The sequence below is a fragment of the Amphiura filiformis genome, chromosome 7 (assembly GCF_039555335.1).
Source record: "Amphiura filiformis chromosome 7, Afil_fr2py, whole genome shotgun sequence".
In the NCBI taxonomy this organism is placed as follows: Eukaryota; Metazoa; Echinodermata; class Ophiuroidea; order Amphilepidida; family Amphiuridae; genus Amphiura; species Amphiura filiformis.
The window spans coordinates 62672878-62699064 of NC_092634.1; the positions used below are offsets into that span (position 1 = coordinate 62672878).

The 26187-nt window shown below is 37.2% G+C and overlaps 2 protein-coding genes across 2 annotated transcripts; both read left to right on the forward strand.

Annotated features, from left to right (window-relative positions):
* Positions 1 to 253: 253 nt before the first annotated feature.
* LOC140156420 (uncharacterized) lies at positions 254 to 7521 on the forward strand. The gene is made up of 5 exons (XM_072179370.1): positions 254 to 473; positions 4600 to 4778; positions 5205 to 5302; positions 6285 to 6556; positions 7007 to 7521. The coding sequence occupies exons 1-5, from the start codon at positions 352 to 354 to the stop codon at positions 7161 to 7163; spliced, it is 828 nt and encodes a 275-aa protein (XP_072035471.1). The 5' UTR covers positions 254 to 351; the 3' UTR covers positions 7164 to 7521.
* Positions 7522 to 13395: 5874 nt separating this feature from the next.
* Positions 13396 to 22839, forward strand: LOC140157996 (scavenger receptor cysteine-rich type 1 protein M130-like). Its single transcript, XM_072181245.1, has 5 exons — positions 13396 to 13435; positions 13747 to 14109; positions 18100 to 18444; positions 18724 to 19158; positions 22721 to 22839. Exons 1-5 carry the CDS (start codon positions 13396 to 13398, stop codon positions 22837 to 22839), a joined length of 1302 nt encoding a protein of 433 aa, XP_072037346.1.
* Positions 22840 to 26187: the final 3348 nt, after the last annotated feature.

The following is a 26187-nucleotide window of genomic DNA, read 5'->3' on the forward strand; positions in this document are numbered from 1 at the left end:
TAGGAAAACCGCGCTAAATCCCTTTTTTGTATAGCTCAAACATCCTGTTTAGGGTATGTTTTGAAAATCTCTGGTCACGCATGCGTATACTGTGAAACTTGAGTCCCCCGGGTCATACCGTCACTTCTAAAAATTGGGGGCCCCCCCCCCCCCCGATAAATCTACAAAAATAAAATGTTAATGCTTGCGCGCGTAGTACTTATTTATAGAGCGTTACAGTCTGAATCGATGATATTTTTCCTCAATCAGGTAACAGTCACGTGGCGACTAGCCTGGAGACGCACGAGTCAGTTTTGTGATCAGAACACCATTGATACCAACGGTCTCATAGGTGATGGAACTATATGCGAAATGGGTATCGGTAATTGTTTTGATGCCGAGACATATTGCAATGATTTCGATGCGGATGATGACTGGTCTAGTGGGACATTTACAAGAACATTCAACGCATCATCCACATCGTTTGTGTTACAGTAAGTAAGCTCGGTTTTTTTTCTCGGAGTTAACATTTCACCCACTTTAACCCACATCTCATATGCACAGTTTATCCCTTACAAACACTGTGTCTTGAATAGCTATTGTAACCCACCAACCCTGTGATTAAGAGGCTAGGAAATAATTCCTAATGTCTCATACCCAGGTTTGTATCCCTTTATCTAATCCTGCCCCACTGACAAGGACATTTTAGCGCATCTTATCTTTTATTGAGACAATGGTAGCCAGGACTATTTTTTTGCCTTTTTTCTAAGCATGTTTACTTTTGGATCGGGCCATCACATGACTATACAGGGTGTAACAATAAACTTTATACAATTGCATTTTGACTTCTCAGGAAAAAACTAAAAGAGTTATGGCAAAAATGTTATATGCAATACAATCAGTAATATCTTGGCTAAAAGAAGACGTTTAGTTGGTTTCTTAACTAGCTTGGGTTCAAAAGTTATGTCCGATTAATTAAAACGTCCAGAAAACGTGTTGGGCCACTTTTGCCATGTTTGCGCACATCAAGTTTGTACCGCGTAGATATGCTTATCGTGCATTTAACATCAAAGAACTGACACAAAAGAATTATAAGTCGCGTTTCTTCATATAATTAACATGAACTTAATGATAATATGACATTTCTTTAAAATCTATAAATCTAAGTCATGGAATTTCTTTCAAATTATCTTATATATAAAGTAATTTCTCATATCCCTGAGATATCGTTGGTAAAACTGAAAACAGTTTTTGCATCCATAAGTACAAAACAATAGGATTTTGAAATTAAGTTCAGCTTGGCTTCTAGTTGTTCTGGGCGACCACTAATGCCAGCATTTCTGTTAACAATTCCACATGCTTCTCATAGTTATATGTAATTGTATGCCTTGATGGAAGACATGAGTTTGGAAAATGAGCTATAAACAATCTTATGGTTTCTGTTTGACTTCATGTGCTACCGAATGTCACAACCATAAAAATATGCTCTTCCAACGTGAATTGGGGTTGAAGTTGTTGAGCTGCAGCCACGATTTCTAGTAAATGAGGTTGTTAAGTCAGTGATTAGTTGTGACTTTCAAAAACTCAAGGAGATATTCTATTATGTAATCATTTCTACCACTTCGAATACCCCATTGTTTAAAACTACCTATCATAAGAGCATCGTCCATGGTTCCAACTCTATTCAGTCACTTTTGTAACACTAACAGTTTAGACAAAAGTGGCCCAAGCGGTTTTAAGACTAGGTTACATAATTGGCCATATCTTCACTTTTATACCGTCGATTGTATTGAAACAAAGCTTATCTGGTGGCTAAAGAAATTATCTTGATAGACATATAAATATCAAACCAAAATATAAGCGGCATACTTGTGTCATTCTATTTTCAAAATTGTACAAATTTTATTGTTACACCCTGTAATAGGCTTTACTGATTGGTGGTTAAGGTCAATGCTATTGTTTATTTTGTGATAAGGCTGTGCATATTACTGCATATATGAAAAATACACTGCATATTTTGGTACAGGCGATTTACTCAATTCCTTCCAACTGACGAAATAATGAATTCCTGTTACCTACCCAGTAATGTTTGCTTATCTTAATTGGATCCCTTATTTTCAATAGGCCTATGACAGTGTATTGAAAGTTTGTATTTAAATGAGTCGTTTCGTGCTGGAGAGTTATATAAGCCAGAGACAGGATGTAGGTATCATTTATGTATTTATTGTAAGATCGGTGCAGAGTAGGTTTTGATATGAAAATGGAAAGTTGGAACATACACCTGATCCGTGAACTGTCTTTTTGAAAGACTCATCTTGTTTCTTTATTACGCAGAGCAGCAAGTCAGTGCTTTTTGCAACATAGACATGTCATTCGTTTGAATAACGAATACAATTATATAAGAAACAACTTTATAGAAAACGTAGATTTTTTAAACATTTAGTGTTTAGAGGTTAATGAATGCGCATCAGTTGTTTTGAGGGTATTGTGAAATATCTAAACACTGTGCTTTGGATATTCCGATATTCCTCATTCATAACCGTCACTTTTCACTTTTCTTAATTCAATTTACGTCACATTTTCTTCTTTTAATTTGAAAATAAAACACAATTTTAACTTTATCTGTCGTTTTCCCTGTAAAAAAATCGAATAGCCCATTAAGGAAATACCGCTAGCGACCAATCACACTAGCACGCAATCATGTGATGTCCAAATACGGCGGCCAGCGTCCGCGTAAATTGTTCGAACGCGTAACACGTCACGTAACGCGGTCATTGTAGAGCGTACTTTCAGCTATGTCACGAGACGCGGTCATTATACTTTTTTAATGACCTGTATTTGCGTCCGCGTATTTAAAAGTTATTATCTGTGATTGGATCGCACTAATTGCTGCGTATATTAATGAGGTTATGAATTTGTTTTAATGCGTGCTGATAGGCTTCAACATAAATCCAAGTTTTCTCAAGAATAGCAATACAAGGCTTGTTTGTGCATTTCATGCCGATTCTAAATATGGTCGTACAATTTTTTTTAATAACCGCATAATTGATCGACTGCTTGGGGCACAGAAGTGCTGACTGGAGCACAACCATGACAACAGGGCTAGCCGACTTTGTTTAAAGCCATATTGTAACATTTGCTTATGAGTATTGTTATATTGGTATAAACCTAACATACCCTGCAAAATCAAAACTTTAGGTGCTGTAATTTTGTTGAAATTCGAAATTTGAATAAACCGCAGGAACTATCGTTTTATTATTACGATGAAAATATTAGTTGAACGCGTACACGATGTACATAACACGGTACTTACGAACGCGGGCAGGCAGTCGTGTCATATCAAAAGAGCCGACACGACTCACGTTCGAATGAGTGGCTCGATTGGCGACATATGCGCTGGTATTAAATGGCGATTTTCTTTGTATTGACTCGTCTGTTTGGGCCCAAATTAAGAGGACATATCTGACAGTGAAAAGTAACATTTTATACCAAAAACATACAATTCTATTTCTGATATGGCTTATAACTTTATAGCCCTTAATATTTGTGTGCACCAAGCGGCGCATGTAGTAGACTTCTTCCAAGCAGATGTCTCTGTTCTATAGGCTTTCCAATCTATTTTATAATATTATTGAATAAAGTCATTTCATTAAATAAGACTAAACATCGAGGGTTTGTGAAGTCTTGATAAGGGGCAGTGCAATATTTATCATGATTATGAGGTAAAATTTCCAACAGCCCGCCAAAATTTGCTTGCCCCCCCCTCTCGGCCTGCCAAAAATCGCTTGCTGCCCCCTTTACACATGCCTTTTTTTCGGGATCCCAATTTGCAAAACTTCAATGGTCTAGCTATAAAATTAAAATGTTGCGAGCGCACCGAGCATGAACATTTGCATATTTTAAACTGCAAATGTTAAAAAGCGTTTCCGTTCTGTTTTTCAAAGCCTTTTTAGAACGTTTTATTTAAAAGACGCCCCATGAATGTGTGCCAAAAATCGCTTGATCCCCCCCCCCCTCTCGGCTGGCCCAAAATTGCCCAAAAAGCTGGCCCAAATGGTACCTCCCCAGGGCTCATAATTATTGCATAGCCCCTAAGACGAGTGATGATCATCAATATTAAAGGTGATTGCACAGTTTATTTGAGCTTTAATGATCTCTTTGAATTGTTTTTGTTCCGACAACAAAATGTCACGTTTTGCTTTTATAAGAAAAAAATACCTACTGATTGGATACTACATAAGTCTAGAACCGGGGATTGCAGATTCAAATAATTCGCTGTCGTAGTCTAACGTCACTTCCTGCCGAGGTCACAACTACTTCCGTAGTGATGGATCAAGCGGTTGCATAACAACGCTATCTACACTGTACACATCGATGTTCTGCTGTTTGCAGGATGTTTTCCTTCTGAAATCTTGAGGTTGCAGGTCTTAAATATGACTAGTAATTTTAAAATTTGATAAATAAATTCCATACATCGAAATCGCCATTGCGGTTCTCATGAAAGCGTGATCCAGTCCCGGGGTGACCAATATGACGTCATGTCTACGATAGCGAATTGTTTATGAAGGCCAAACAATAACGTAACGTAATTCTAAATTATACTTTCCCCTACACTCCAAGATTTTACAGTGGTAATTGGATTTCATTAAATAACGGTGGTGGCGGTTCTTGGGATCTGCGATCTTATGTGAATCTGACTGCAAGACCTTTTGGGAGAGCCATAAACACACCACCTACGGCCGTCATTACTCCTGTAGTCACCGCAACTGCTGGTACAACAAGCACTATAGTTATTCCAAGTAAGCAAACGTCCCTGTTTATCTAGCTTGATAACGTAGTTAATTCGTAGAAAGCTCATTTATTTCATATGCAAAATATTGCGCTTAAATACGTTTCTTCACCAAACAAAATTGTTTTATTAGTTTGCCACCAGTTTAGTAGTCTATGGGTGGCCTTCATGTGTAAGTTGTGGTTTTCTCCCTATTATAAAGCATGCATAACTCATTAACGCAAAATAAGAATCAACTGAAATTTTGAGAACAAGTTTTGTCGTGGATATCTACTGAAAAAATGTTATAAAAGGAGGTTGCTAGGATCACAAAATATTCCTTTAATAAACATAAGGAATTTAATGGCGCACATCATAACTCAAAAAAAGAACAACAAAAAACATCTTAATGAACCTTCTCATTTTACTTGATGGGTTACATTTATCATTTTTATAGCTGCCGATGCAGACGGTGATTACATCAGGTGTCGATGGGCTACGGGGGAAAGTGGCAGTGTGGACCAGCCGTCGACAAGTGTCTTAAGTCTAGATCCGGTAGGTGGTAAATCTTACACTACGTTACACTGCCTTGAACAATTGCACAAAGTAACAAGGTTTACAAAATACCTTCACTTGCAGTCGTGTATTTCCTTCGCCTGGGCATTTTAGTTTCAATGTAGACAGTCTGACTGCATGTTATAAGCTAATATTATGGCCGTCCAATTGTCAGCGGCAATAACACTGTCACGGAGAAAATCTCTGAAATGTTGACTTCCATCTCGTCCTTTAGATCAAACGGTCCTCTCTTTCATACAAGACAATACGGACTTTCTCAATAAACTTATTACCTTACATTTTTCTATCAGTTGGTTTACCCATTGTGGTTTAATGTCATTGGGGTGCGATCAGTAATTGACTTGGCCTTTTTTCGAAATTTAACTGTAGTAATATTTTAAAAACAGATCTGACATTTTGACAAGCACATAAAGCAGCATGCTTTTCAATGCATGTAAATCGCAACGGTCAACCAAATAGTTTTGAGATGTAAACACCCTGTACATTTTTTAAATCACGTTTTTAAACTTCGGGCCTAGTTTGCCACAAAAAAAAATCAACTACCAGATAAGGCTGAAATGAAAATAAAGTGGATTACAAGGACGGTCAATAAGTTCCCGCAATTATGATGTAACTCCACTTATACATAACTTTGATGACTGTTACTCACGATAAATGCAAGATTGTACTTTTGCCTTTCAAAAAAATTGCATGATGTTTTATGTTTTTAATATGAAAATTGATTATTTGTATTCATGTCATACTCCATTAATTATTTCAATGCATTTGAATTTGAATGCATTTGAAATCAGTAATGGAGTATGACATGAATACAAAAATTTCACCTAAAAAACGGGTGGGACTATACTCGGACGAATACGGTAATAGTAATAATAACAATAATAATACAATGACATAATAATAATGATGATAATAACAACAATAATAATAACTAAATAAACGATTTACTTTCTATTTGCAGCTCACTTGTACTATTACCTTTACATCCTATGATGGCACCCTTTGGGGTGTTGCAATATATATTGAAGATTTCCTTTCCAGTGACTCAACAACTCCTCTAAGTACAGTTCCACTGCAGTTTTTGATTCAGGTGAAAGCGTTATCGCCTGGGTGTACAACAACTAAACCTACCCTGATTGCTCCATCTCCAGCCCAGGGGTCTATTGTTACAATATATACAGAAGAATTATTTACAGTGGAAATACATGGGATGCCCACATCAGGAGACAACCCGTGAGTACAAATACTGAAGAGGTCATCATCATCTTCTTTTATTTTTATTTTTATTTATTTTTATTTTATTTTATTTTTTTTTATTCTTCTCCTCATTTTGCTTGGACTTTTTTCTAATCTTCTTCGTCATCTTATGCTTACTTTCTCTTTTTCTTCTTAAAGCTCTCTTGCTTACCCTTCTTCTTTTTCGCCGTCTCCCTTCTTCTTCTTCTCCTCCTCCTCCTTTCTTCCTTCTCATTTTTCTCATTCTTCTTCTTCTTCTTCTTCTTCTTCCTTCTTCTTCTTCTTCTTCTTCTTCTTCTTCTTCTTCTTCTTCAACTTCCTCTTCTTCTTCTTGTCATTTTTCTTCTGCTCTTTATGTTTTGTCGATTGCTTGTTTTATTATTATGAACTTGAAATTACGCGGTAGAAATAACTTAACCTTTTAAGTACATTATTTTTGCTTATTAGCATTACCAATTTTGCGACGGTTTCACCAAGAGGGATGACAAGATCAACTATCATGTCTGGAGAAGGAGATAACAAGTACATCACCATTAATTGGACCCCAGAACAGACTCAAGAAGGACCCAATATATTCTGCTTTTCTGTATCTGATGAGTGGTAAGAGAAAGCATCAAGTTACATACCACTAATAGGCCTGGGCGATACATGGAAATACGACGAGTAACTATTTTTTTGCATGACATCTGAAAAGACTGAATTAAAATCGCTGAAATTGATCAAGTTATATAGCCAAAGAAGTACTTATTAGGGTTTAATGCTTCAAAATGGTATATTTGCCCACATTATATGACATTTTTGTTGTAATAGTACCAAAATTCAAGGCTTCAGTTTTTAGTAAATATTCGCCATACCATATTGTAACTTTCAGCTTCGAGGGCGCACTGCCATTTTAAGGTGTTTACGGTTCAGTGCGTTAAAACGAGAAAAGTCTCAGGTCAACCTATGTTGAGTTTTTGATATTTTCTTTTTACCAACCATCAGAATATATTGAAATATTGCAGGGTAGTAGAGGACACTAAGTTAACAAATCAAATGAAGAGTGAAGGGAAAATTACTAAATTACTAAATTTCTACTTTAACGAGCCCGTAATCCTAATTAGTAAGGGGTTTTTTTAAAGCTCTTCATTTGAGTTTGAAGCTAGTCTAACATAATACACCTATGGAATTTCATGGTAAATTTTGACCTTTAAATCCAAGATGGTCGCCGTTTACATGCCAAGAGATGTCCGATAACATATTGAGTGCATTTTTTTAAATTATTTTACAAGAGGAACATTTTGACCAAATATTAGCAAAATGTGATCATTATTTCACAAAGTCACCAATGTATTGCATGTATCACCTTATTAAAACGATTTAAATAGAGGGACTGTTCAGAAGCTAAAAACTTTCCTAGACCCATCGAAGATTCTGTCTTTGCCTCTCTTAAAACAAACATCGCAGTGTTTAATAGCATGTGCTGGGAATAGTAGGGAGACCGAGATCTGAATAAAACATTTTATATCCTTCATTCATAGATTCTTGTTCATTGATTGGTTAAAAGTGTGTCACGTGATCAAAAATAAACGCACTATTCTGTGAGGAAGTGGAAAAAGTACTATTTACGTCCGTAAATAGTACCTCCAAGCCGTAAATAGTACTTCTGGATATTTACTATTTACGGATAGCGGCATACCCACGTCGCAGTCCATAAAGCATAAGAATAACATTGAACGTCTACATTGACTATGAGAATATTTTGTCACTGCCGAGAAACGACTCGCGAAATAATAAATCAAGCTGAAGTGGGCTGCTACTGCTAAAGAAGATTCACGATTTCAACTGTTTAATTTGAATTTGTTACCAGTTCTAGCGCAGGAATATCGTACTATTTTCAGACCAAAACAGAGTCAGATCCAGACCGATACTGACGTGATAAGCTTAAAAACAAACACTGACAGGGCGAGCCTAGCATGCTAGTCTTGGACCGCCTAGCCATAGTGCCGTGCGTACGGAGGCCTATCCCGATGCATGATGGCCTTCGCGTTATAGGCCTACATGGAGGCCTAAATCTTTTTACGTGTAAATCTTTTCACTAACCTTTGCACAAAAAATCTATGAATGACGGCATAGTGGAATGAAGATACAATGTGAACACTGACAACGAGTAAGCTTTAAAACCCACTAGGCCTACCAGTGCATAGGCCCTACACAGTATATGCCATGTATGCCTAATTCGTAGCATGGTGGTGGAGTTTTCTTGTAATCTTTTAAACAATCAATGAACAAAAAATCTATGAATGAAGGATATAAAACAAATACTGCCTACATTCGAGGTTCTGGTTTAAAACTATGGTCCCTCGCTGAGATCAATAGTACTATTTTCCTTCGGGGCTGCGCCCCTCAGGAAAATAGTACTATTGATCTAACCTCGGGCCCGTAGTTTTAACCATAACCTCTCATGGCCGTATATATTTGTATATTATTCATGGGCAGTATTAATTTTGTTAGAGACAGTCCGTTTCCCAAATTTAAATAAATTAACTTTATCTTTAATACTTCGACTACTAGGGCCTATTAATAAAACTGCTAATGATGATAATAATAACAATAATAATTGTTTTTCTGTATTTTTAATTACCTAGCCAAGCAAGTCTGACACAGTGTGTGACCTTGTTGGTACAACGTAAGTTATTTAAAAAAGAAAGAAACATTATTTGTATTATTTTGGATATGTTATTTTAAAATAAAACATTAAGAAAAAAGGGAATATTGCATTTCACAAACATTGAGTATCCCCACCTGCAAATTCGGACTGACGCCCTTGGTTCCCATATTCAATCAATTCATTTAACTTGCATGTTTATTGATGGGGTATGAACGTTTGGAATTTATTGTGGGACATTAGAGCACATCAGACATATCGAATTGCATTCTGAATACGAAGAATGTCCTTCTGATATCAAATAATTTTGATTTTTGAAATCGCAATGTAATACACATTTTATGGCAAATGATTAAAAATTGATATTTTTGATATTTAAGAGTACTGGAAGTAAACTTTATAAATCAGAAGGTCTGTACTCAAAGTGTATGTAGGTGGGATGAAAAACTGACGATCAATTGAAAAATTTGACCTTTCGTAATGAAGATATGGATTTTTTTCTCCAAAACACCAAAAAAAAAGGTCTTTTGGGGAAAAATCCATATCTTCAATATGAAAGGTCAACATTTTCAATTGATCGTCGGCTTTTTCCTCCCAGCTGCATACACTTTAAGAATGTATCATTAGATTTATAAAATTTACTTCGAGGACTGTTATATATCAAAAATGTGAAAAATATCAAATATTAATAATTTGTCATAAAATTTGTATTATATCGTGATTTTCAAAAAATGAAAATTTGGTATCAAAAAGACATTCTTCGTATTCAGAATGCAATTCGATATGTCTGATGTGCTCTCATGTCCCACAAAAAATACTGTCGAAACGCTCAAAACACTCATTCCAGATCCCTTAATACAGTTAACATGACAATGTGATTTCAAATTTGTGTATTCATTTGCTTTTAATAGGCCTATTCATTTGCTTTTAATAGGCTTGTTCGTTTTCTTTTAATAGGCCTATTCATTTGCTTTTAATAGGCCTATTCATTTGCTTTTAATAGGCCTATTCTTTTGCTTTTAATAGACCTATTTGTGACCCCTCTCGAGACTCAGAAGGTCAAGGAGGAGCAGGTTCGTGGTCTACTAAGTAGATCCAAGTAATCTTACTAAAAATAAAAGCAATTAGAAACAATAACAATGGACAACATAATTTGTAGGTAATCCAAAAGTAAAAGTAATTATTATTATTAATACTTCATTATTATGCAAATCAGTTGCAATCAAAACAAATACACGCATAAATTATAATATCATGAACAATCAGTGATCCACACATGTGTACATATACAAACACTATGGCCATTTTGTCGCGAATAAAGAGTCATAATGAACGACAATCTCGAAGCGAGGATAGAGACTCAAGTCCACATACGCACAAGTTCATTATCACGCATACAAGTTCATGCGTTCAACAAAATGGAAGTAAATGTAGAAAAAGTGATCGAATCCACCCATGATATTGAGGTGCGATAAAGAGTTCGTTGCATCCAAACTCACAAGTTCATCAACTTGAATTGACTAAAGTAAATCTGCGAAGGCGCTCATCGCCTTTCATGTCAAGAGATTATGAGACGGTAAACGTATGATGATGACAGTGACGCACGGCTGTTTGATGTATATAGGATTAGCTTCATTATTAACTAAATGCAAACTATAGATGGCGCTATTTATCCTAAATCATATTTCTTATTCGCAAGGGTTAGGTGATTAATACCGCCATCAAAACAGCTGGAATAGGTGAAACAAGCAACAAGGAAATTTTATAAACATGTTTTATGAAACAATAAAAGGAATTACTTGTATTAAAAGCTTGAAAGAGTAATTTCCAGTAACTAAATAGCGCCACCAATTTTGTCATTAATAGATACATTTTATATCCGAAAAAGCTTTAAAAATACTATAAAAGTCAATAATTTTGTAAAAGAGGGGAAATTAAAGTTAAAAACAACTCAAAATCATCTGTATACATTAGCACGATCTCACTTTTAGCTGTTTAAGCCTAAAATTTGGTTGTACATGATGTTTTGTTTGAAAAACTAATAAATGATCCCATCAAACAACCGTGGACGTTGGTGACGGGTACCTCAAGCGACAGGCGACATCATGATGGAGCGTCATCGGCAAGTGCTGATGGTCCCGGCACCTGTATCAAACAAAGAAGAGTCTTAAGAGCAAAGGGTGCTGATGTTCCGTCGCTGGCATCAGTATTGGAATGATACAATGGTTTGAATTACCCATTTTAAATAATAAACTAAATCTACTAAAATAATATAAGTCTAAATACTAAGTAAACATAAACATAATTGAAATCAGATAATATGACAATCAAACATGATCATGCCAGTCAATCATCCAAACCATGATTGAAATATAAATAATTGGAAATAATAAAATAATCCAAACTATATAAAAATATAACACATCCTCGCAGGAGCGTATTACATCATGATCATAGAAATGGCACATCATCCTAATGGTCATATTATTAAGAATATCTCATTGTAATACACAATCATCAAATGATCACATGCATAGTATAAAAGACCAAACTATTAACAAGCAAAAGTATATGACCCAGTTCCAAATATATTAAGGTCAACCACTTTGGTTGGCATGGCAACACAAATAAGTTCTAGCTTCATTCATCATGAGCAGTCATGTGACTCAAACTTGTAAAAGAGAAGTCCTTGGAGGGTATTAGAGTCTTCTCACCACACATTCCTTAATACTCGAATATAATTAGATAAACATCTTTTGAAGTGAGCATCTTTCATCAGTTAAAGCCAAAAGTCAAATTCATAGTTATGAAAGTGATCAAATGGTATAAACAAACTAGAATTAGCATATAATTAATTAATTGCATCAGGACTAATTAATTAACATTCAAAAATAGTAATTAGTAGCCTTGTGACTAATTGGCTGATTGTATACTACTTAACCAAGAACATAATAATTATCTTAATGTTGTCATACTTGAAATTGAAAGTCATCATTCATGAAAGACTTTAAGTAGGAGCAATTATCTAAACAAATTAACACTGCCAATTAATACTATTTACATTCCTTCATTCATAAAATGCATACCAACAGGTAAGTAGGCAGGTCAAACACCTTGTTCCTATTGTGACCACAAAGAGGATTCCAAAGTAAAATTAAGTCCTCTTTGGCACCGTATTGATAAATCATCATGGTGATGAGCATAGCACAAAAGATTGATTTATCAAGGGTATGACTCATTTCTTAGAACTTCTGGTAGAAGTTTTCACATCAACAAAATAATATCCTGAGTTACTTTTGGTACTACCTCTGCTATGGCTCTGTACAAATGAATGTGCGGACTAGGGGTCGGCACAGGTAACTCGGACTAAATATTTCTCTGTTAAACTTTCAGTTAGGAAAGTTTCAATAGCAATTACACAACTAAGTTTAAGTTCCTCATTAAAACTATTGTGTTTAACTCAAAGACCAACTTCAATATTATTAATTATGTGAAATTTGGTAATCACATAATATCAGAAAAATAAGCTATGACTTTGGGTCATAGTGTTGGTCATCAAACCTCAATTATTAAGTTATGATATCGTTAACAATAATTCCTATACATACTGATAACAACATAACATAATCAAATTCTACAATATATAAGTGAACACATATGGGATATATAGGCCTACATAAATATAATATCAAAATGTGGATCACATTTTGTCAGCCTTAATTATATCAAATTCTTCAAAACAGCGAAGATACGATTTGCGCATATTATTCACATTATCAATTTTGATATAAATAAAATCACATCATCTTGAATCTTAAAAGATAAAATAAAACATTATCTTATGATCCCATATGATATCACTAATTAACATTACACATAAATATCTACAAAAGTGACCAAAAATAGTGGTGCTTACCTGTATCAAACAAAGAAGAGTCTTAAGAGCAAAGGGTGCTGATGTTCCGTCGCTGGCATCCGTATTGGAATGATACAAGTTGCAATCAATGTTGCCAGCGCTTAGGGTGTGTCATCGCACCCAGAATACACCTACATCTCAAGAACCCTATGTTAGTTATTGTTTTGACTGACCATCTACTGCTGACTCATTTAACCAATTTTGGGCCTATTCCCTAAGATTTGAGGAATTGGAATTTAGCTTTGCACCCAAAGTGATGATGTCACTAATAGGATGGACAAGAATGTCTTTGTGGTATCTCAAGGTCTTCCAAGTAAACAGGATCACAAAAAACCGGGTCACAATGGTTAATAGGTTTTATGGTTAATATACTTACCATACCTTAGTTTATTAGAACATCTCTAAATAATATAGGTTTTGGGAACCAAATTAGAGAGTGTTACACATTCATTTGCTTTTAATATGCCTATTCATTTGCTTTTAATAGGCCTATTCATTTGCTTTAAATAGGCCTATTCATTTGCTTTTAATAGGCCTATTCTTTTGCTTTTAATAGGCCTATTCATTTGCTTTTAATAGGCCTATTCATTTGCTATTCATTTGCTTATGTTTCTATATCATCAGGTCCATCCGCGGGTGATGTGCGACTTCGAGATAGAAATAACGATTATGTTGGTAGACTGGAGTGGTATGGTGGTGCCAGTGAATGGAGGACGGTATGCGGCAGTGGTTTTGGATACGATGAGGCTGAAGTGGTCTGTCGACAACTTGGCCATTCTACCGACCATGCTACACCTGTATATGATGGTCCATGGTCAGATGGTACAGGGAAGATTGCAAATATAACGAACTGTCCTGCTTCTGGCAATACAGTCGACGATTGTAACTATGATGGGGATGATTCAATACTTAGTTCATCAGCAGGAGATTCCACCAAGACGACACAGTGCACACACAGTGAAGATGTCGGGGTGCATTGCATAGAAGGTGAGTGTTATCATCATTCAAAGGGGCTCATCATTTTGATTTCCAGGGAGGAGGAGTTAGAATAAAAACTGCGGCAACCAGTGAGAGTGAGACGAAAAAAATCGCCCACTGATGAGTAAAAATAAATAAATACCGTAAAATCAGTAAAAAATAAATAAATAGATCCCGCACCGAATGTTTCAACCCGGGTTTTCAAATTTTCTACAAGCTACATACCGTGAACCCCGTAGTTAATTCTCTCTTTTGAAATTTCAAGGGCATGGGTCCGGGGTCGAACCCTTGAAAATTAACGAGGACTCTTGAAATTTCAAAGGCAAGGGTCCAGAGGACCCTTGGAGTTTTCTTCTTATTTTGATGCCTGGTCCCGACCCAAACTGCCATGACCTCCCCCCCCCTCCCCCACATCAACTGTTGTGCGTCCCTAACATCTCGTGTAGCGCCATCCTATTGTGTTCGCCATACATCGAAAAGGCTAATTACGTATTGCGGCAACGCGTTGCTTTCGAAAGAAACGATTGAGTTTCTTCAAGAAAACACAATAGAGAAGAACCCTCGAGACGGATCCTTCGTTCCGCTCGCTGGGATTTCTTTTCTTTTTCACGGGCCTAAAAATTCGCTCGCTCGCTTTTTGTTTTCTCGACAGGCGTTGAGATGGTCTGAAGTTCGTAATCATTGTACATTCCCGTGTCGATCCCGATTCTCTCTTGAATTTCGTGCACTGTCGCTGACCATTTTGGAGCGCTGCACTTCGTATTAAAACCGTACTCTGTTGGTGATGCGTCTGACCTTGGTGCCCGGAATAAGAGCGAGTTTGTTGACACGCTGAGCCACTCTCATCGCTCTGGCTTGATCTTGTAGTAGTACCTGTTCGATGTCTTTAGGTAGGTTTGGTTTCGGTCGGTGCCATTCCTGTGTTTCTATTCTCACGTTTGTTGTAGGCCTCGGAAGATCGCGGGTAGGGAGTCCACCCAGGTATTTTTTCCGGTGTAAAGGAACCAAAGTTTGAAAATTGTACGAAGCGTAAGATAAAACCGATCAATTCTACCCAAATGAGCGTGATTCTGGGCGCCGGAGAGTTGACTCTGAATCTTGGCGGTCTTCATCAAATTTTGAAACTTCCCAGCAAACACAACACGTTTTCGACATCATTCGCAAAAGGTTATAAAAGGTTGTCAGAAAACGTTTAAATGTCGGGTTATAAAAGGTTATATTAAGAGTATAAAACGTTTTCATAACCTTAAAAAACATTTTTTGATAATCTACTGCTCAGCAAACAAAAATGCTTTACAGAAACGTTTCAATGTCGGGTTATATAAACGGTATAAAAACGTTTTAATAACATTCCAAAAACATTCTTGAAAACTTGACACGAAACATTCTAAACAGAATGTTATTTTGGGGTTGAAAAATATTTTGCGAAAAATGTTTGCCCAAAATATTTGCAATAACGTTTTAAAAACGTTTTCATGACCTTTATATAACCCGACATTTAAATGTTATTAAAAGGTTTTGAAAGAACATTTTAAGAACATTTCTGTGTTTGCTGGGTTCAAATATTTTAACATAATGTTATTTAAGTATTGACAAAATATTTGGCAAAAATGTTTGCAAAAATAGTTTAAAATAACATTTTTGAAAACATTAAAAAATATTGTTGTAGTGTGTTTTCATACAAAACGTTTTAAAACGTTATCATGACCTTTATATAACCCGACATTTTAATGTTATTAAAACGTTTTTACCTAAACCAAAAGCCAAAATATAACTTATTTAAAACGTTTTAAAACGTTTTTGTGTTTGCTGGGTTTTTCGAAGTGAACTCTCTCGAGAGAGAGAGAGAGAGAGAGAGAGAGAGAGAGAGACTTCACGAGATTGGGAGTTCTCGATAATGCGTTGCATAGCATCTGGCGTATCGGATTTTTTTCTTCAGAGGTTCCGCGTACACGAACCTAGACTTGGCACTGATCACGGTCAGAATGCTCTTTATAGCCTCGATTCGCACGCGATATGTCGTCGAAGAATTTTAGATCACCCTGGTATGTGCCCGGAGGGCCACCGGTGGGTGCACATTCTTTCGGTTTGATCGCGCGTTTGGTCATCTGCTGTGAGGCAGTGGTTTTCTTTTTGGTAGCAAGAGTCAAGAATTGAATACATGAATACAAAACCCACCCAAGTCCATGGGAAGTGATTTTGAGAGAAAACCCTGTGTATCATTTTAATTCCTTCAGTTATATTTACCTGGTCAATATGGTAAGTTTTACGTGCAAATGAGTGGGTCAAACTGTATTAAGTATGACGATTATCATTTCAGGGAATTCGTGGGGTTCATTTTAAATTTTGGACTTGGGTGGTTTTTTGAATCATATACAAAGACAACAATGTTTGAATGAGATTACCACTAGTAAGATAATACAAAATAAAGCACACAGGTATGTATAATGTTGATAAGCATTCTGCCATGTAATATAAACCACACACTTTACTTTATTAAACCCATTTTTTTTCAAAAGTCACTCTCCAGTAATGAATGTGTTACAAGCGGACTTTTATACATACTGGATTTCAATTAATGTGTTACAAGACTCAAATCATGGACTTGGGTGGTTCTTTCATACATGCTATTTTTCACATGCTTAATAGACACAGTGGATGAATTTGAGTTGTTTTTTTATACATATGGCAGGCCTATGTATAGCAACAAATTCCCATGCTTAACTCAATTTGGCCACAGTATGGACTTGGGTGGGTTTTGTATTCATATATTCAATTGTCAATTATGTCGATGCTCCAGTCGAGGTCTAACGGTTCGAGGTACAGGACACAATTGTAGCCCTATGCCCTAATTTTTGATTTGCCCTCTACCTGGTTGCCTCCTTGACGAATACAGGTTTCAATCCTGGTCCTCAATTCATCAATTGCATTGCGTATCCTCCTTGTGCGCCGTCATAATGATGTTATCTATCATCCATGTCATTAACCGTGTGTTTCGTGTTAATCTTTGATGTAGCCAAACCTCATCCGTGGACAGGGTGGAAAATAGGTACATTTCTTAAAGAGGGCATATTTTCAAAAATTGTGAGCCGATTGAAATACTTGTTTTGGTTTATTAAAGCTAAAGGTTTCTTAACATACCAAAATACAATTGATCAACTTTTCAGAAAAAGGAGAAAAAGAGGGCGCAATGAGGGTTCTGTTTTTATTGGTATACCCTGTATGAACATCATCTGTGATTTCTGTGATCATTTCAGTGATTTTGTTCAACTTTCACCAAATAAAAGTGAATTTTACTCGGTAAATCATGGGGAAAATTCCAGATATTTGAAACATATATAATAATGTATTAATATGTATGTGTACATCACAAAAGTGAATTATATCAACGTCCTAAAACCAACAGTTTTTGACCTATAGCCTCTTGAAAATCAAAGGTCAACATAAAATGCTTTTGGCTAAAAGTGGCAATTTTTAGCTACAAATGAATTTGTAGTGCAATTAATATTACTGATACAAAATGGTATGCATCTAATTTCTGGAACATTTTCTAGCACATTGAGGAGCACAACATTTGATGTATGTAAAAGGGGGAGGGGGGGGGGTAAGAAAAAAGAACAAAACCGCCTCACCCAAAAACCCATGCCCCTCCCCTGACAATTAAATGGTGCGTAAGACTCTTCCACAGGGGTGTATGTATACAACCGGAATAGCCCATGCAAGCTCTAAATTAGGTTTTTAAATTTTAAATATAGATTTAAATGAGGTTACAAAAGATAAGAGGGAATGACCATTTCGTAATCTACGTACAAATGAGGAGCGTGCAGAAACAATGTGCAATATTTATTTGTACGACGCATTTAGATATGAATGAGTACGTTAATAATGGGACATTTGGCAGAACGGTAGGATTTGTGATATAGAATAAGTAAGGTACACATGATGCATGTGACCACATGATGTGACTCAGTACAGTACAAATTCTCTCCTTCCTTTCAGACAGCGATCCAATACCAGAATTACGGCTAGTCGGTGGTACCAGTACTTATTCAGGACGTGTTGAAATCAATATATTTGGTTCTTGGGGAACCATCTGTAAAGAAGGTACCACTACTAGTGACTTCGGTGAAGATGAGGCCAAGGTAGTCTGCCGCCACTTGGGATTGCCACACAAATACGCATATCCTATTCACGGCGTGTTTGGTGAAGGCAGGAGAAGTATTATCTATTCCGATATAGAATGCAACGGAGACGAAGAGAGAATCGACTTCTGTCAACACATTGAGTATCCCGCATCAGGCTGCAGTCACTCTGATGACGTCGGCGTCATTTGCACTAATCATGGTAAGCTACACCAGGGGGAGGGGCGGAGGCTTTATGAAAGTCTTTATGGACCGTCATTTAACAAATTTTCGGCATTTTCAAACTAAAATTTTACACATTAATAGTGCCAAAATATTCCACCAAATCACTTCGATTAAGTCTTCATGTTGCTCTTACTTATGAGGGGGCACATACATCCGCGTCACTGAATAAAAAAATATATTAATTTCTTTCTCCCTCTTCTATCGCTCTCCCCGTCTCTCACACACCATCTCTCCCCTCGATCTATTTTGCTTTTAGGTGAACAACTTCAAGACAAGCTTCAAACATACGACGGTGAGCATATTCCCTGGAAGCACAATCCCAGTTCCATTCTACCAATCTTCCGTATCCAAGAGGGAGCCGTTGTTAAAGTCGTCTGTCCATCGTACCGTGCAGGAGGCCTGAATACTCTAAATGACGACCACGTGGACATCGAATGGCATCTAGGGGGAAAAGAAATATCGAGTGATAACCATAATGGTATTGCCCTCCAAGAGAAGATTCAGATGTATCAATCAAACGGTTTAGGCTTTAATGGTAGAAAAGGCAAGCGTCTTGCGTCAATGGTTTACACCGCTCGAAAGGAAGACAATATGAAGGTATTAGGCTGCAGGGCTATTGATGAAGATTCCTATGACTCTGTGTTGGTCACATCCTCTAGCTATTACAGCGGAATGACCCTGCTTGTCTTACGTAAGTACCAACAAGTTGACAATCTGACAAAACTTACAAGGAAACCACCGCGCATGCGTGCATACCACGTGTCCCCCGGTGTTTCCTAGACGGAACGCTGGCCGACCCCACGAAACCCTCGCGAAATCTCGAGGGTACCAAGTGACGTCTCTGTTTATGTTATATCCTTTTTCGAAAATATAAACATGCCTTGTTTTAAATGGGCTTTTGGTTACGAACCACAGAACATTGAGTTTATAGTTCCTAATGGCTTCAAATGGTGACGTTTATAGAGCATTATGTTGGAAAAATATGGGTTTTGAGTGACAGTTATGTTGAAAAAGGGAGTCCCGTTATAAACATATGCGTCACCTGTTCTTTCGTTTTTGTTAACTGCACATATGATTTTTCCGTCTGCTGACCATGCCAATGTCACACTACTTAGCTGCTTTAAGTAGTTGCGATCGTTTGGCTGTATAGGTTCTCAGTCAGGGACCGTTCATAAACACTTGTTAGGGGGCCCTGATGCAAAAAAGGGGGCCGTGAAATTTTTTGACCCTCCTAGGGGGGGGCTAAAAAAGTTTATATGCTTTTCTATGGGGTTGACCCATAATTTTCATGTCAAAAGGGGGCTTGAAATGTGTTAGGTCTGTAAAGGGGAGAGGGTGGCAAAAATTTTCGCGATGAAATTTTTTTGCATCAGCCCCCCGCTTACAAGTGTTTGTGAACGGTCCCTTAGTAGAATACCTGATCATTTTTCACTTCAAACACCTCGTTGCGCTTTTGGTATTCTACGAAACGAATTTTACTATGATGGAACGCGGGCGAACTGTGACATTCGCATCATCTTTGATTGCATCATTGTCTTCGCTGACGACGGACATTTTATACATTGTTTTTTAGCAAAATATTGGCAAAAATACATATTAATGAGCACTTTTCAAGTCATATTAGCTCATTAGCTGTATTGATTATTGATGAAAACAATTCAATACAAAGAAATTTAAAATGTGTTTATTATAAAAATCATATGCCCGATTAACTTGACATAATTATTATAACATTTTCATACAAAATAGATTAGCATTTATCATGAAAGTTCATCTGTGTTGGTAATCAAATAAATGAAGAATTGAACTTTTGTTCACAACACATAAAGTTGCTCACCTGAAATTTTCGGTTGTTAAGACTACAACCTTCTTCAGCAGACTGATCCAGTTCGTTGATCGATTTGACGACTCTTGACTTGTGACGTCAGAACTGGATCGTTGACTCTTGCTAAGTTGTAGCCCCCCCAGGAATTAAAAGCTGTTGAAAATCTTAAGAAAGACAAGGACATACGCATACTACCAGCGGATAAAGGGAGGATTGTTGTTGTATTAGACACGGCAGAGTACCAGCAAAAGTGTGAACAACTACTTGGTGATACAACTACTTATACAAATCTTGGTACTAAAGACCCTACTACCAAATATAAGAAAGAACTTGTGTCTGTGTTACAAGAATTGGAAAATGAAGGTGTGATAAATCATGTTGAATACAGGAAGCTTTACCCTACTACAGAATCACCACCGAAATTCTATGGCTTGCCAAAAGTGCACAAAAAGGACATGCCTCTAAGGCCTATAGTTAGTAGCGTTGGCTCAATAACCTACAACAGTGCCAAATTTATCGCTGACATTCTTTCACCATTGGTTGGTAAAACTACCCATCATATTGCCAACTCGCAAGACTTTTCCGATCGCATAAAGGACAAAAGGGTAGAGGAAGACGAAGAGCTTAGATCCTATGACGTCACTGCCCTTTTCACTTCAGTGCATATAGATAAAGCCCTCGATATTATTCGTGATGATCTGATCAGTGACACTACGCTAGATGAAAGAACAAATCTGTCAGCGGGTCAAGTGGTAAAACTTCTTGAAGTTTGTTTACGTTGTACATATTTTGTTTACAATGGAGGGTTATATCTACAAATACACGGAACGGCAATGAGGAGCCGGCCAAGTCAGTTATCTGGAACAATTAGCCATCTCTACTGCTCCGAATCCTACATTTATGGTTCAGATATGTTGAAGACACCCACACCAAATTTAAAAAAAAACACGTTACGCCCAGGAATTAACTGATCACCTAAATTCTCTCGATCCGGATATCAAATTCACCACAGAGGGTGAAGATAACAGGACTCTTGCCTTCTTGGACACTCTAACAGTCATAAAACCGTACGGCTCACTCAATATCAAGATCTATCGCAAACCCACACATACAGACCAGTACTTGAACTTTTCTTCGAATCACCCTCTACAACACAAACTGGGAGTGATACATACGCTTTTTCATCGCGCAGAGTCAGTTATTACCGATCCGGTAGACTGTGACGAAGAGAAGTCGCACATCACTGAAGCCCTATCTAAGTGCGGGTACCCCAAGTGGGAGGCTCAACAAACCTAAGGACAAAAGTAAACCGACAAAGGACAGTACGAACACCAACAAAGGACAAGTTGTTATCCCTTATGTCAAAGGCATCTCCGATGCCTTAAAACGTATTTACAGCTCATACGGCATAAGAGTGTGTTTTAAGCCAACGCACACACTACGTCAACTGTTAGTTGCGCCTAAAGACAAAACGGACAAAAAGGACGTCACGGGTCCCGTATATCTGATTCCTTGCCAGGGTCAGACCACCCGGGGCCCCTGCTCGGAATCATACATAGGAGAGACAGGCAGGTCTCTAAAAACACGTTTCCTTGAGCATAGGCGGCCTAGCTCCACCTCGTCCGAGGTATCTCAGCACATACACATAGAGTCCCCAGGACATCACGTGGACCTAGAGAAAGTGCAAATCCTCGACAGAGAACCACGGTACTTCGAAAGAGGAGTCAAAGAGGCCATTCACATCCGGGCCAACCAGCCTTCTTTGAATAAGGACGGGGGGAGCTACGACTTAGCAAGAGTCTACGATCCAGTTCTGACGTCACAAGTCAAGAGTCGTCAAATCGATCAATGAACTGGATCAGTCTGCTGAAGAAGGTTGTAGTCTTTATGTGTTGTGAACAAAAGTGCAATTCTTCATTTATAGATTAGCATTTCTTTGCCATAAAATGTTAGTTTTTACGGTCAGATATATGCCCTTTTATTTTTGAGCCGAACAACTACGGCAAAGCAAAGAAAATGGGAATTTACTACCAGCGTATATGTCGCCAATACGTACCACTCATTCGGTCATGGTATGGTACGACCCTTTGTTGTGTAGATCACCGTCCCGCACGCCGTGTACGTACTGTGTGTTATGAACATCGTGTATGCGTTCGACTAATAATTCCATCGTAATAATAAAACGCCGGTTCCATCGTTTTATTCAAAATCTCGGATTTTGACAAAACTACAGCACCTAGAGTCTTGATTTTTACAGGGTATATTGGTGTAATGAAGTACAATATAATCGTGTAAAAAAGGAATTTTAAAAAATCAGTGAGGGCGTCTTTCTCAGCAAAATGTTATAATATGGCTTTAATCTGTTTAAAAGATGCATCAATCTTGTGGATAACAGACAAGCGTCCATCTTATTTATTTTACTTTTCAGCCGCTCCTGCACAACAGCACTTCAAAACTACCATTTTGGGAGATTTTATTTGGATTGGCGGTTTTGTTGGCGAGATACACATTCCCATTTCCGATTACTACAACCAGGGGCGGATTTAGGGGGGGGCGCAGCCGGCGCGCGCCCCCTCTATTTTTTGACTAGCAAAGGGCGCCGGTAACTTAAAAATACAAAAATTGTAAGAAATTTAAAAAAAAGGAACAAATTCGACCATGAACAGCAAACAATGGGCCAAAACCGTCGAGTTTTCGAGGGGGTAACCCCCTTTAATACATTTTTTTCCTCGACGACCAAAAGGCGCCCCCTTTATCAAAAATTCCTGGATCCGACCCTGACAACTCCTGGAAGATGGTGCTCCAGTTCCCCAAGAAAGTCTTCCGACTATATGTAAGTTAAATCGTTTTCATCTGTTTCAGCTATAGTGACAACTCGTTATACCTGGGTGGTATACGGCATGTGTTAATTAAATTGTTATTACGTACAGCTGTACATAGGGCTAATAACAGAGTTACATAATACTTTTAAACCCTAATACATCCCACGTGCGTGCCATAACGCAATCACCCTAAGACATGCACGGACTCGTGCTTTTGTTACATGGTGGCAATCGTTACAAAGATGAGTTAAGCAAAATAAATAAATAAATTAGTAAATAAATAAATAAATAAATAAATAAATAAATAAATAAATACAAATTCAAAGACTTGTGGAAAAGGCAACCGTTTACTATTAGTTTCACAGCATACCCTCACTTACGATCATTGGGTATACTGATCATCAGACGGATAATTTGTCATGGTTTCAACTTAACAGTAATGCATATACATGTATATACATTATGTGGTGTTAGAACCATGACAAAGCCACCTCCAGCACAGCCTCTACTCCAAAAGTAGTCGAAAGTGCTCAACCACCATAAATAGTGGGGGCGTAATATAGCAAGTATTATAGTGCAGCCAAAAACCTCAATTCCGTGACCATTCTCTGGCTAATAGGGTTTGACGATTGATTTGACTTCTATGGGCTATTTAGAAAATAATTAGCCCCGTGTACGCCCCTTTCGGGTATGTCGAGCACAAGGATTCCGATTCTGACATTAGTTTGACATTACGGCATCATTTTCACCCAGAAATCCAAGATGGTGGCCGGCACCATCTTAAAAAATTTAGTTTTGAACCAGAGGACCTAAAATCGTGTACAGAGACACTTTTTTGGATAAATCGACCACAAGTATTTCAAATCTGACATTACTTTGACATTACGACCCCATTTTTACCCAGAAATCCAAGATGGCGGCCTCTAGCGAAAAATACCGGGATTTTCGCGAGGGACATGGGGGCTAAGTTTTTTCTAAATAATCAATCGTCAAACCTTACTAGCCAGAGAATGATCACGGAATTGAGGTTTTTGACCACACTATTATTTTTAGGTGACTAACTTCAAACCCATTTCAAGCTCAAACCCATTACAGGTGAGCGTTTCTACGCTCATCTGTAATGGGTTTTGAGCACTTTTAATTCCAAAGTTAGTCACCTGAAAAATAATACTTGTTATAAATAAATAAATAAATAAATATGTAAATAAATAAATAAATAAATAAATAAATAAATAAATAAATAAATAAATAAATAAATAAATAAATAGACTCAGGCCTCCCCTTCAAAAAATAATAATAGGCAATTTGATTATGAGGGTGACGATGTATGGTTTAACCGGTTAGTAAACTTGGTGTGCTCAAGAGGTAGGGTGTGTAGCGTTTTGTATTAATCATATGATTTATAAAATGATAGCAATATTATTACGATTACGATTATTTACAGGACCAACCGCTATCGTTGTTATGTACTGGTTATCTATTACACTGTTCAAGTCATTTAGTTAGACTGTTTTCTTTCTTTTTAATTGAATTATTATACAGGGTGGTAACTTCAACATAGCCCCCGAACCATGTTTACATCATGGATCATGCACCAAGAGTCTTTATACTTGGATCATCTACAATACCTATGAGAATCGCGTGCTCAGCCCTATTAAAGATCTGCACTTGAGATTTGTCGCGGAGGTGTCGAAAAAGATACGCACTGGTCGTGGTCGTGGTCGTGGTCTTGAAGCCGATGTCACCTTTTATGGCTATAACAAATTCTTTGGCTCTGATTACAAGCCTAATTTGTCTTCAGATTTAGGCATGATGGAGAGGCATGTGTCATGAATGTGGCTATCATAGTAACGGCAGTTTATGAAGTTATTATCAAGACAAAGAATAACAGCATGTTAGCGAGTTTCATATTCATTAGGGAGTGTTCATTAAAATGTATCCTCCCTTTTTTATGGTCTAAAATGTTTTTGATCGCCCCCCCCCCTTCATGTCCTAAAAAGAAACCAAAAATATACATCATCATTAACAGTGGCATAAATTTATTTTTGGCATTGGGGTTGGAGAAAATTTCAGTGAATCCAGCACCTTTTGCCGACAAAATAAGCGTGCAAACAGATTTGCCATATTGAAGCTAAACTGGTGAAATACAGTAGAAAACTCGAATTAATTTGCGCGAAGGGCAAAAAAATGTTCCTCCTGCATCTAAAATCGGACCTCTTCCCATATGCCTGTCCCGTCATATCCGGATGGCATCCCTTGAATTTAGTAGCCTCTGAGCACTATTGGGCTTAGCCTGGCTTCGGCCGAATGTTATAAATAAATAAATAAAAAATAAATAAAATGTTTATGGAAGACATGACCTTAATCTTCCAAACAGGAAGTGTGAATTCCAATGGGTTACCTGAATGGGCGACTCCATTTGAAATCGACATTATCTGTGTAATCCATAGGGTGTATGAATAGCCGATAGATTTCCTCCCACCTCCCACCGATTGAAATATTTCCAACTTTTGGTGATATAAATCAATCTAAATATATTGTTTAATAGATTGAAATGATATTTTTGATCGACCCTTTTTGTAAACTGCTTTCAACATCCAATCAGGTGTTACTAGTTAAATATTTCTTAATCTCAACTTCTTTAGAGTGAATAATTTCAATTTTTTTTCCAATCGGCGAGAATCAGCTCTTGGTTTAAAAAGGTTGAAAATTAAAATCATCCGATTAGATATTCAGTCGAAAACGATTTGTTCCTAACTGCAATAGACAGAAACTTTTTGTGATTGATCATTTAGTGATCCCAAAATGCGTCATTTTACATTTTTGTCCACAAATAGTGTCAAAAGTTTGACAACATAGTTTTAAGAATGATCGAGTCATTTGTTCTACAGATTTTCATTCGTCTATCTGATTGCATTTGGTTGATTTTGCCAATTCGTGGTCCACACTCTACCTCCAAAGAATTGAACTTGAATCGTGATGAATTTTCAGCCAATATGTTAAATACGGTACTGGATAGTTCTGTTACTCGCGCCTTGGTGCTTACGCCCGTTCATCCATTTAAAACCACTCT

Excerpts from the sequence above, each read along its gene's own strand:
- LOC140156420 (XM_072179370.1), top strand. The coding sequence starts at position 352 with ATGGGTATCGGTAATTGTTTTGATGCCGAGACATATTGCAATGATTTC. Across the intron at positions 474-4,599 it reads TCCACATCGTTTGTGTTACA|ATTTTACAGTGGTAATTGGA; the intron begins GTAAGTAAGCTC and ends CTACACTCCAAG. Across the intron at positions 4,779-5,204 it reads AAGCACTATAGTTATTCCAA|CTGCCGATGCAGACGGTGAT; the intron begins GTAAGCAAACGT and ends TCATTTTTATAG.
- LOC140157996 (XM_072181245.1), top strand. The coding sequence starts at position 13,396 with ATGGACAAGAATGTCTTTGTGGTATCTCAAGGTCTTCCAA. Across the intron at positions 13,436-13,746 it reads GGTATCTCAAGGTCTTCCAA|GTCCATCCGCGGGTGATGTG; the intron begins GTAAACAGGATC and ends CTATATCATCAG. Across the intron at positions 14,110-18,099 it reads CGGGGTGCATTGCATAGAAG|ACAGCGATCCAATACCAGAA; the intron begins GTGAGTGTTATC and ends CCTTCCTTTCAG.